This window comes from Poromitra crassiceps, assembly GCF_964638095.1.
Source record: "Poromitra crassiceps genome assembly, chromosome: 1".
Lineage (NCBI taxonomy): Eukaryota > Metazoa > Chordata > Actinopteri > Beryciformes > Melamphaidae > Poromitra > Poromitra crassiceps.
In genome coordinates this window covers 110,706,435-110,719,594 of record NC_139623.1, presented here as the reverse complement: position 1 = coordinate 110,719,594, position 13,160 = coordinate 110,706,435, and the positions used below count along the sequence as shown (strand labels likewise).

Here is a 13,160-nt window from a genome sequence, read left to right as displayed (position 1 = left end):
GTTTGAAATCCGGCCCGTGCGCCCTTTGCTGCATGTCCTCCCCCCCTCCCCCCCCCCCCCCACTGTCTATACACTGTCCTGTCTAATAAAGGCAAAAATGGCATAAAAAGACAATCTTAATTTAGAAATGAGATTCTGAATTGCCTATGGATGAGTTCTCCCATGGTGAGTTTGTTTTTACAGTCTGACACTATGCTGCCTTTGCGCCTCACTTAAATTATTATCAGGCATTATTTATTGAAAATGTGGCTTTGAACAAAGGCTAAGCCCGGACAAGTGCATGTTTTATGTGCACAAAAAGACGTAAGGGAAGGTAGGCCAAAGCACCTCCTCTGCAGACTCTGCCTTATCACTAATCCTTTGATGTATGACGATCATCTCATATCCAGCCCAGATCAGAGAGAATCCTCAGACACATGTATCAAGTGCCTGAGTTTTTTTTAACGATTAACCTCAACCTATGAGAGGATATGTCATGCATATGTATTAATATTCCAACTTTTACTAGTCCTGTTCACTGATTTACCAGCCAAATGTGTTTGAGTAGAAAAGGACCTCTGAGCGCTGGTGAACATGCTAAATGATCTGCTCGAGAAGACGAGCCATAGTCAAAATTCACATTTGCATTCACATTTACAGTAGCTAGTGTTAATTTCCCACCAAAACAGTCCAATGGGTGAAATAAAGTCTCTCCCATCTGTAAAATCTGTCTCCTCTCTACGCTATCTACCAATAAAAAAATAGCATAAAAACTTCACATAAAGAAAAAAAAAAATCACACCACATTGTTTTAAATTAGACCCATCCAGGTCAGAATGATTAACACCCCGTTTACACCTGGTATTAAAATGCAATCTGTGTCCGGACACAATAATCGATCCGATCTTGCCTTTGTGTCTACACCTGGTATTTCTTAATGCGTTCTAATTATCCTCATTGAATCGGATCTCTGTCCTCCAAAGCAAAACCTGCACGTGAGTCATTTGAGGTGGCAGCAAATCTGTAGGAATGGCACATAACATTTGAACATAGGCCATTTATTTTTTAGGTCTGCTTTGGGCAGCATTGAACGCATCTCCTTTTAGGATAATCATTTTGACCAGAGTTAACACACCTCTTCCCTCCCCCTTAATCATCTTTGTAGTGCGGCAGGAGTTGCATCCGTCTATGTATCCGTATATGTTGTATACTATTTTGTTTGCTATTTATCAATAGTAGAGAGACATATTTCATTTAAACAAATTATTTCAGGATAAACCCCTTGAGTTGCACCATCTCGTTTTTGAGGCGGTAATATTCACCTGTACTATTGGTCAACAACAGGCAGATGCCAGCATGTTGTACGGATTGTGTTTACGCCTACAGTGGCAGCGATCTTCAGCTAGTGCCATACCAAAGAGCTGAACTTTGTTACCCCATAAGGGACATTGCTTTAGATCAGGGATGTCAGAGATACGGCCCGCGGGCAGGTTTCATCCGGCCCGCGAGATGTTTTGGATTTTTATTTTTTATTATTATTATTATTATTATTATTATTATTATTATTATTATTATTAAATTCGCACCCCATTATCATGAACTACGTGTGGCTAATAAGCAAGCTAAGAGTTCATTCATAAGTTAATTAACCTGCACTACAAGGAAGTATGTCAGTAGGTCATCAGGTGTAAACAAAGCCGCCATGATGCCACGCTGGAATTGAATCGCGCATTCAGCTACCTACCAAAAAACAAAAGAATCAACAAGATCAGGCGCGGACTGCATAATCGGGCACGTCGGGCAAATGCCCGGTGGCCTGGCCTGGCCTGGCCTGCAAAAAAAAAAAAAAAAAAAAAAATTGTGCCCGCAGTCAGGCCACTCACTGAACAGCAGGCCAGGCGCCGCCTACTGGTTTACTAGTGGTTTTATTACTTTATTCAGGGTTAAAGTGGGTGCATCTCATTGTAAAATTGGACTTGGCCCAAATCTGTCTTTAAACGACCCAAATTGGGCTTCAAACGGCCCAAATCTGGCTTCAAACGGCCCAAATTGAGCTTCAAACGGCCCAAATCTTTCGGACGCCGGCACGCGCGTCGGCCCGTATCGGCCTGGCCTGCTTGGTATCTAATGCCCGGCCTGAATTATGATCCCAGTCCGCCCCTGAACAAGATGCTGTCGAAAAAGAGAAAGGTTGACACGGAATGCAGGCAGTTTCAAGAGAAATGGAAAGAGCAGTATTTCTTTTGTGAAGTAAATGGGTAAATGAGTCGAATTGATTTTAGTAAAAAAAAAAATCCGGCCCCCATGAGGTCTCAGTTGAACAAATCCGGCCCTCTACCTAATATGAGTCTGACACCCCTGCTTTAGATAAACTAATGATATCTATACTGTTTATTAAGAGGTTGAATTGGTTTAAGTTATGATATGAAGTTAAGTTTCTGTTTTATCTTTGTTTATTCTGCCAAGGATCTGGATGGACCCTGTCAGGGACCTGTCATGGCCAAGACGCCATGAAGATCGCTGCATCTGCACCTAATATCCGAACACAATGCGAGGCAGACTACCTCCAGATGTGGTCAGGCAGATGTTATCACATTAGACTACCTCCAGACGTGGTCAGGCAGATGTGATCACATTCCCATCACCACACATTTACACCTTGCATTAACATGCCTTTTTCTTTATCCAGATAATGTGTCCGGATACAGTTTGCATTTTAATACCAGATGTCAATGGGCTCTAAGGTACAGCTAGTTGTACCCGTACCACATTTCAGATTCATATCAGTGGGTGGTTTGTTGCTGTGCTGAACTCTGAAACTCTGTTTTTCTTCTGTCCTTCAAGTCGTTTGGGTCCTTGAGCCTCCATGCCTTCTTGGCTCTCCAGGCCATGCCTAAATTTAAATAAACATTCCTGCTCTTGGATTTCATGCCCAACCTGGTTTAGATCACGTCAAATTTTTTAAACCTTGCAAATCTACATTTTGAACTGAAATGATTTTCCTCCTGAAGCCATAGGCCGTTATCTTTCAAGAGCAATTTACCCTGCGACATATGTTTCCCATAACCATTTCATATTTCCAAATTATTTTGTTATTTTAATGGGTAAAGCAACTGTATCTCAATGTCAAACTCAGGCTCTGGATGTTTGTTTCTGTGTTTATTTCTTCTGTGTGTGAAATGTTAGTACCGGGGGAATAATTAGGGGCAAAATAACAATGTAAAACGGACCTGGTGGAGATGCCGTGCTATCCGCTTGCCTCGTGTCACTCGGATGCCAAGGCCGAATCGGAATGGAAAGATCAGGAGTTAATGTCCTGGTCCTGTGAGCAAAAAAGCTTTTACGGTTCTTGGCCGCGTGGACCTTTTGACTCAATTTGTAGTGTAATGAAATTGAACTTGGCTTGTGTAGGATCCCTGTTCCCAGCTTTTGCACACGAGCGGGTTTTCCTGCCAGTTCAGAAGGATAAAGGAGCCCAGAAACGGCTTCTTTTTTTTATCCCTTCCATTTGTTCTAATAAGCCTCTGATTACAGTTGATGGAAATAAGCCACTCGGTCGCGCGCTCCTCGCTGTAAGCACCGGAGTGTATTTCGATTTGTTTCCTTTTTTTCGAATCAGAAAATGACTCATGACAGGAAAGCAGGTGGGTGAACTCTCTCAGTAAATGACGGAATAAGTGGCAGAAACAGAAACCAGAAGGCCCTTGACCTTTTGAGCGCCGAAGTGGTGCAGCCATCTTGGTACCGCAGCACCTGCTTTAACCGTTATGACTCAAGATCCTGTAACAAGCACAACGCGTCAAGCGAGAGGATGCCTAATGTAACACCAAGGCGCTCTGTTTTACAGGAACTGGCCGTCGTCCCAGATCTGAAGGGAGACAACGCCATCTATCTGCTGGAGGAGTGGAACTTCATCCAGCTTTCTGTAACTTCCTCTTTTAAGGGCTAATTGCTGAGAAATGAATACGAGTCTATGTAAATACTATATGTATATACTATATACTATGTAAATACTCCAGACAAAAGAGGAACCGCAAGTAACTCTTGAGTTACAACATGCCGAGACTTTCTGAAAGCATCACTTTAGAAAGCCATGTGGAACTTTGGTACTACCTTGTATTGTGTCGTTTTCTGTGTGAGACAGTGAGAGAGAAGAAAATGTAGACTGACTGGTAACCATTGATCGGTAACACATTACAATAAGGGTTAATGGTTAATAAGCGTTAATTAAGACTTAATTAACTAATGTTTCTAATAATCATTTACTAATGGTGTTCATGTTAACTAGGTATTGTGGTTGGGTTGAGGCATGAAGTCACTGAGGTTACAGTTAGAATTTTACAGTCAAGGATGTTAATTAATTGTTAGTTAATATTAACCGTTAATGTACCCTTATTGTAAAGTGTTACCAAATTACTTTTTTATACTGCATATTGTCAAAATCTGCTTTGTTTGCATTTATTCATATGTTAGAAGTGTGATATTGACAGCTGTTCCTCCGTATTATGTCAGTGAATGGCGCGAGCAAAAAACAAAACAATTCTCCAATCTCCTCTACTGGAGCAACAGACAGAGACTCATTGATTCTATGGAATGCCATCCCTATCAATATCCATGAGCACGGTCTATCAATTGGAGAGCATCATTTATGGATTTCACATTCAGACTTTGTAAGTCTTTCTCTCAAACCCCGCCCTTGCATTCAAATAGCCTCTGCTCGCGCTTAGATTAATCTGCTTGTGCTCAAATTTTGTGCACTCAAATGTATTGTTGCTTGGACAGATTTCCTGCCCTCACAGTCAAACTACTTCTGTGCGCTGGTGAAGCCTCCGCTTGTCTTTTTTGTACAAAATGTGTACTACAAAAAACGAGCGAAGAGAAGAAACCCAAGAGCAGAATTTGACAGGGTTTTTGCACACACAGAAAGCTGTCAATTTTTGCTCTTCGATTATTATTTTTTTAATCATCGAAGAAGATACACAACCCAAGATACTACCAAAGATCAATCTAACTTTAACATTTCTCCATGTTACTATTTGAAATGGAGAAAAAAAATCTTGGAGCATTAACTGTTCATATCTATTATTGAATATGGCAGAAATGTTCACCCCCCTCTCTGATCTCTGCAGGTTAACGGCTCTTGCCTATCTGAAGTGGAGGCCATGGTGGCGGCTTTGGAGGCGGCGAATCGCACTCTTCTTCACCCACTGGTCATCATTTGGGTGAGTTCACTGCAGGTTTGGTATTCAACATGTCCAATGCCGTCCCACAACCCTCTTACAAATGGTGGAAACAGAGATTTCCCCTTCCCTCTCTGCTCTCCCGGCTGTTTCCATGCCTTGTCGTGAGTCGGCCGTGTTGTTTTAGGGACGGATCTCTAAGTGCCAGTAAAGAACAAGGAATGCTCGGATGTTGGGATTTGCAGGAGCTATCCAATGTCAACGCTTTAACATCAACAACAAAGCAACACTCTCATGCAAAGTTAAAGGGAAAAACAAATCATTCCCTTCAATTCTGGTCAATAATTCCTTGAAGAGGATCAGATTTTTGTTTGTCTCTTATTCAACCTTTGCACCCTGATGTGCAGTGCCAAAATAACGGTCGGTAATAAGGCCAAGACATCTGGGGAGACTGCTTTCTATTGTGTATCGAGTGATCTATTTATTTTCTGAGCTACAAAACAACTCACATTTAGTGCAAATGTCACGCAGCATTACACGATTAAAGCCCTGCCTTGATTTGAGCTCTGCTGACTTTCCAATAAAGCTCTAAATCCACACACAGCAGCTTTCGTTACCGCAGGAAGCTTCGTCTGCCATGCCAGAGTCAAAGCGTCTGTGTCAGTCTTATCCCCAGAACGTTCTACTCAGTACTTTAAAGACACACATATATACACTCAGTACTTTAAAGACACACAGTATATATACACTCAGTACTTCAAAGACACACATATATACACTCAGTACTTTAAAGACACACATATACACTCAGTACTTTAAAGACACACAGTATACACTCAGTACTTTAAAGACACACAGTATACACTCAGTACTTTAAAGACACACAGTATACACTCAGTACTTTAAAGACACACAGTATACACTCAGTACTTTAAAGACACACAGTATACACTCAGTACTTTAAAGACACACAGTATACACTCAGTACTTTAAAGACACACAGTATACACTCAGTACTTTAAAGACACACAGTATACACTCAGTCCAATGTGCAAATTGTAGACAACATTCTGCTCAAAGCAATAAAGCACCCACCCAGCCCATTTTGCTACTCATGATATTTGCTGTTCTAAATACCCGGTGTCTGGCTGGAATTAACATAAGAAGAACTGGGTAGTTAGTTAGCATGAGCAGCGATGGTCACTATGGCTCAATATGGACAAAGAAAAAAGTGCCACCTACAGAAACTCAAACATCCAAGCTCCGCCCACACTGTTTGATTGACAGGCGATCTCTGGGAAGTGCAGTGCAGAAACACCAGCGCAATGAGCACTGAGCAACAAGGATGGAGACAAAATAAGACCAAATGAAAAAGGACTCTGTAGTCTTAACACTTCACTTAATTCAAAACAGCATCATTTAATAACTAAAAGTACAAGTGTATTAAAATGAACATTCTGCATTTCTCTTTTTTTATTGTGAGAAGATGACATAATGACTGCAGCTTTATTGTCAAATGAGTGTGTAGAAGGCTATGGTGGCGCAGGCATTAGGTCTTACCATACATTTTGTTTAATTGAAAATCTACTTGAAAGCCGGTGAGTGCATGAACTGCTAGGCATGTGTGTGTTCTGGAGGCAGACTGTCATGTGTGTGTGTTCTGGAGGCAGACTGTCATGTGTGTGTGTTCTGGAGGCAGACTGTCATGTGTGTGTGTTCTGGAGGCAGACTGACATGTGTGTGTGTTCTGGAGGCAGACTGTCATGTGTGTGTTCTGGAGGCAGACTGACATGTGTGTGTTCTGGAGGCAGACTGACATGTGTGTGTGTTCTGGAGGCAGACTGTCATGTGTGTGTGTTCTGGAGGCAGACTGACATGTGTGTGTGTTCTGGAGGCAGACTGTCATGTGTGTGTTCTGGAGGCAGACTGACATGTGTGTGTTCTGGAGGCAGACTGGCATGTGTGTGTTCTGGAGGCAGACTGACATGTGTGTGTGTTCTGGAGGCAGACTGTCATGTGTGTGTTCTGGAGGCAGACTGTCATGTGTGTGTTCTGGAGGCAGACTGGCATGTGTGTGTTCTGGAGGCAGACTGTCATGTGTGTGTTCTGGAGGCAGACTGTCATGTGTGTGTTCTGGAGGCAGACTGACATGTGTGTGTTCTGGAGGCAGACTGTCATGTGTGTGTTCTAGAGGCAGACTGTCATGTGTGTGTTCTGGAGGCAGACTGTCATGTGTGTGTTCTGGAGGCAGACTGACATGTGTGTGTTCTGGAGGCAGGCTGTCATGTGTGTGTTCTGGAGGCAGACTGTCATGTGTGTGTTCTGGAGGCAGACTGACATGTGTGTGTTCTGGAGGCAGACTGTCATGTGTATGTTCTGTCATGTGTGTGTTCTGGAGGCAGACTGTCATGTGTGTGTTCTGGAGGCAGACTGACATGTGTGTGTTCTGGAGGCAGACTGACATGTGTGTGTTCTGGAGGCAGACTGTCATGTGTGTGTTCTGGAGGCAGACTGTCATGTGTGTGTTCTGGAGGCAGACTGTCATGTGTGTGTTCTGGAGGCAGACTGTCATGTGTGTGTTCTGGAGGCAGACTGTCACGTGTGTGTTCTGGAGGCAGACAGTCATGTGTGTGTTCTGGAGGCAGACTGTCATGTGTGTGTTCTGGAGGCAGACTGACATGTGTGTGTTCTGGAGGCAGACTGTCACATGTGTGTTCTGGAGGCAGACTGACGTGTGTGTTCTGGAGGCAGACTGTCATGTGTGTGTTCTGGAGGCAGACTGTCATGTGTGTGTTCTGGAGGCAGACTGTCATGTGTGTGTTCTGGAGGCAGACTGTCATGTGTGTGTTCTGGAGGCAGACTGACATGTGTGTGTTCTGGAGGCAGACTGTCACATGTGTGTTCTGGAGGCAGACTGACATGTGTGTGTTCTGGAGGCAGACTGTCATGTGTGTGTTCTGGAGGCAGACTGTCATGTGTGTGTTCTGGAGGCAGACTGTCACGTGTGTGTTCTGGAGGCAGACTGTCATGTGTGTGTTCTGGAGGCAGACTGACATGTGTGTGTTCTGGAGGCAGACTGTCATGTGTGTGTTCTGGAGGCAGACTGAGACACAGTTAAGCGAGTCTCTGTATCATTTCCCACACTTTGAATGAACTTTTCTTTGCATGTTCATGAATGCAGGCATCTGGCACAGGACAGATTCAGTTTCGTCGAGGTATACGTACGACACGGCCAGCCAAACCTTTTTTCTGTGTATTCCCCCCCGCATGTAACAAGGTCACCTGTAGTCCACCTCAGCTCCCCGGAGCAGCTCTGTTGCTGTTTGGAAACCCAAGCCGTCCCCTGGAGAGCAGGCACCTCCGCTCTCTGTTCACTGTCCCGAAACGCCGACATCAGCCACACGGAAACACGGACACAGAGAGAGGAAACTAAAACAAACTGCTCAAATCTGAACCAACAAGAAACATTGACTGATGAATATTTGAAAAAGGGGCAAGTTTACACTTCTCTAATTTACAAAATTGACCTTTTTCACGGCGCAAGTGCCAAAAACAGTGCGAGGTAATAAGGCAAAATAAACCTACGGTAGGCTGATTTCTGCTGTGCCTCCAGAGAAGTTACACCACACAACAACTCCCAATTTAATCACTGCAAATGTCACCCTGCATTGCTTGAGTAAACCCCTGCCTCGTTTTGTGTTAGCCATGCTAAGTTTTCAATAAAGATGGCAACACGCGCACAGATTCACACATGTGAACACAGGAAGAAGCCAGGGTTTCTGCCATATTTGTGTGGGATTGACTTTCTGCCACAACAGAGCAGAAGGACATCACCAGTGTTGGGGGTAACTCATTACAAATGTAACATATTACATGTAATATATTACTTTTAGCAGTAAATCAGTAATATAACTTATTACTTAGGATTTCAGTAATATTATATAAGTTACAAATTGAGTTATTTTTTTTTAATCAAAGCACTATTTAAATCATTTCCTAATCAAACTGTGTTTTTATGCAAATAACCACTATTCACCTTATGTAGCCACGCCCATTTGACCCAGTTGTGTGGTCGTGTGACGACTTCCGGCAAAAAAAAGAAAAAGAAAATGGCTGCCTGCTCCAATATCATCTAACTCTGAATTAACTAATAATTTAGCCAATTGTATGCAACATACCAAATAAAAGCAAGTGGCAATGTCTAAGAATGCAAAGCCATGTAACTGGCTCGTTAATTCTCGCATTCCAGGGAATTACGTTAACGTCTGCGGGTCTTATAGACGTAAGTGGCTCGAGCTGCGCTCGAAAGAGAGAAGACAATCTGAAGCTTTCTTTGTTGGAGTCCAGGTATGTTTTACAAGAAAGTGCTCGTCATTGTCGACGATAACGTTATCTGACCTGGCTAACAGTGGATACTCTGCTTGCTTGCTGTGTACCGAGCTCAAAGTAGTAGGCTACATTCTTTGTTTTACCCCCTGCACTGTCTGCTACAAAAACAACTCTCTTCCTCGACGTTCTTTTATATTTCGCGCCGTGACACCGCCGGAAGTGTTAACACGACCGGGGAGAATTTGGCCCACCCCCGCATCTGAACATAAGGTGAATAGATGACAATAACAAAGGAAAAGGATAACATTTAGAATTTTGGATTGTTTACACTGACTTCAAGACGGTTGAAATTATTTTTCGTGATGGTTCCGGGGCGGCGATGTCATTCTGCTACTGCTGTTATTACAGTGAAAGTAATGCAAAAGTAGTGTAATAAGTAACGAGTTACTCTACACAGACAGTAATATTGTAAAGTAACTTATTACTTTCAAATGAAAGGAACTAGTAATATGTAGTATTAGGGGTGGGGGAAAAAATCGATTCACCTAAGTATCGCGATTTTTAATGTCACGATTTTTTGGATCGATCTTTTATTCCAGAATCGATAATCGCAAAAAAAAAAAAAAAAAAAAAATTTTTTTTTTTTTGGGTGCTTGCAGTCAGGTCACTCACTGAACAGCAGGCCAGGCGCCGCCTACTGGTTTACTAGTGGTTTTATTACTTTATTAGTTAGTCTGAAGTAATAATTACACTTCAGGGTTAAAGTGGGTGCATCTCATTGTAAAATTGGACTTCAAACGGCCCAAATTGGGCTTCAAACAGCCCAAATTTCACGCGTGTCGGCCCATATCGGCCTGGCCTGCTTGGTATCTAATGCCCGGCCTGAATTATGATCCCAGTCCGCCCCTGTTTTTAACTATATCGCCCAGCCCTACTCATGATATATAATATACAGTCTCTAGTGTATGATTCAACTTTTCCCATGTTCTAATCTAGTGTAAAAAAGCAAACAAACTGAAAAAAGAAAAGAAAAAAATCGCAATAAATCGTAATATCGAATCGCAATAATTGTAGAATCGCAATACTTAAGAATCGCAATATAAATCGAATCGGCACCCAAGAATCGTGATAGTATCGAATCGGGAGATAAGTGAATCGCCACAGCCCTATGTAGTATATTACATTTTGAAAGTAACCACATCATATACCATGCAAACAAACAAACAAGCAACTGGCAGTTATTAAGAGCAGACAGAGAGCCACTGGGTCCTAAAGTACAAAAACAACCCCAACTAAAAAAGCGCTGCCGTTAACTAATCACACAAACTTGACTTTTCACTCCCTGGATAAGTGGATTTGACGGTCACGTCAGTGTGCCTGAGTCTGGGAAGGCGTGACTATGACGGTCACGTCAGTAGAGCTGGGTATTGGTTCAAATTTCAAGAATCGATTCGATTAATTTCGATTTGTACCCTGAATTACATGACTGTCCAGTTATGTAACACAGGGGTTCCCAACCTTTTTTGCGCCAAGTAGATACATGGGGAAAAAAAGTTGCAGACCTGTTGTCAATTTTAATGGTTTTAGTTACACATATATTTACTCACCAGGTGGTGACAAAGGGTAAATAACAGCCTTTTCATCTGTCAATAAAGACACTTTCACAATTATGCACAGTGATTTGATTTCAGCCTATATAATTTCTAAAAGTAGATATTAATGATCAAACATTTCCATTCATGTAGCCTACAGTATTTGTTTTTGTTTCAACTACAAACATAAATAAACGTCAACTTGAAACTATGTTTCAACTACCACACACAGCATAATATTTTAGCCTGTTTATTATTATTATTATTATTATTATTATTATTATTATTATTATTATTATTTATTTATTTATTTTTAATTTAAAAAAATCGATCTCTGGACATATGAATCGATAATCGAGGATTAAAATAAAAATTGATTAAAAATCGGAGAATCGATTTTTTGAACCCAGCCCTACACGTCAGTGTGCCTGAGTGCAGTCTGGGAAGGCGTGATTATGACGGTCACGTCAGTGTGCCTGAGTGCAGTCTGGGAAGGCGTGATTATGACGGTCACGTCAGTGTGCCTGAGTGCAGTCTGGGAAGGCGTGATTATGACGGTCACGTCAGTGTGCCTGAGTGCAGTCTGGGAAGGCGTGATTATGACGGTCACGTCAGTGTGCCTGAGTGCAGTCTGGGAAGGCGTGATTATGACGGTCACATCAGTGTGCCTGAGTGCAGTCTGGGAAGGCGTGATTATGACGGTCACGTCAGTGTGCCTGAGTGCAGTCTGGGAAGGCGTGACTATGACGGTCACGTCAGTGTGCCTGAGTGCAGTCTGGGAAGGCGTGACTATGAGACTTGAAACATGAAGCAGCCCCTGGATTTCATGCTCATAAGTGATGGGACTCTGCAGCAAAGTGCTTTTTGGGAGGGGGCGTCAGATGGCATATGTTGTTATTTATCATGGGTTGGGTTGGGTCAGTCGTCTGAAATATGATGACATGGGACTAATGATCGGCAGAGGGTGAATTGAGTTTCAGGTAGGTGACAGTGTCTTGGTGGTGGGAGGCTGGAGATGCAGACTGGAGATCAAGGTTTCTGGGAAAGTTTGTGCAAGGAAAGTGGGTGAGAGACGCTCGGCTCTCCTTTAACCAAGGCTCATTTGTGAACTGAATTAGAAATGCAGTGTAAATCCCAACTCAATCCCTGGAGTTGGAATTGAAATAGCCCTAAGGAAACAGAACTGGATTTGAATTGGAATGACAGGAGACAGAACTGAATTCCATTAAATTCCACTTCTAATCAAATACATTCAATCATAATGTCTTTATTGCAGAGAGAGGAACCTTTAACATTTTATGATATTCAGTAGGATTATATTTCAATCATGAGATACCAGTTGGTAAGATTTAACAAGCAGCTTTATTCAGCAAATGGCATGGCAACTACTTTGGCGTATGACTCCATTGTAAGATGACGCTCCTCTTGTGGGCATCTGTATAGGCTAAGATAGAGAATCCCCCCCCGACCCCGCCGTGGGGAATTATTCAGGAGTCAAGACTCGTTGGTGGTGGACTGGGGAGGTGGGTGGGGCGAAACGACAGCTTCAGTGGAGACGAACAGCCATGATGCAAGCTGCTGCGATGATCCAACCAGAAGAGGAGGGTGACATAAACCCTCGCTATATATACTATGCCCGTCCTCTACGGTGATTGGCTCAGGGGATAAGGCATGTATGACATCACAGATGACATCACGCAGATCCTCTACGGTGATTGGCTCAGGAGGTGGGGCATGTATGACATCACGCGCAAGTATGACATCACCGATAACATTAGCAAGTATGACATCACCGATGACAGAGACGTCATGGGCTTATTGGATATGAAAATATGGAGGGAAGGGGGAGAGATATATCGCAGGGTGACATAACTGATAGCGCGGCCTTCATGCTTGAAATTCGGTCTCTGCAGACCACACTTCAATCATGAGAGACCAGTTGGTAAGATTGAACAAGCAACTTTATTTAGCAAATGGCATGGCAACTACTTTGGCGTGTGACTCCATTGTAAGATGACGATCCTCTTGTGGTGAGAGGAGGGGACATCTCTATAGGCTAGGATAGAAAATCCCGCCAAAA

The 13,160-nt window shown here is 42.8% G+C and overlaps 1 protein-coding gene across 1 annotated transcript in view; it reads left to right on the top strand.

Moving 5' to 3' along the window:
* The window catches only part of crppa (CDP-L-ribitol pyrophosphorylase A), a 94,593-nt gene that overhangs the window by 45,522 nt on the left and 35,911 nt on the right, over nucleotides 1–13,160 (top strand). Inside the window, exons 7-8 of the mRNA XM_083642127.1 lie at nucleotides 3,827–3,904; nucleotides 5,109–5,201. Of these exons, the coding sequence (XP_083498253.1) occupies nucleotides 3,827–3,904; nucleotides 5,109–5,201 (171 nt within the window). The remainder of the gene's footprint in view (nucleotides 1–3,826; nucleotides 3,905–5,108; nucleotides 5,202–13,160) is intronic.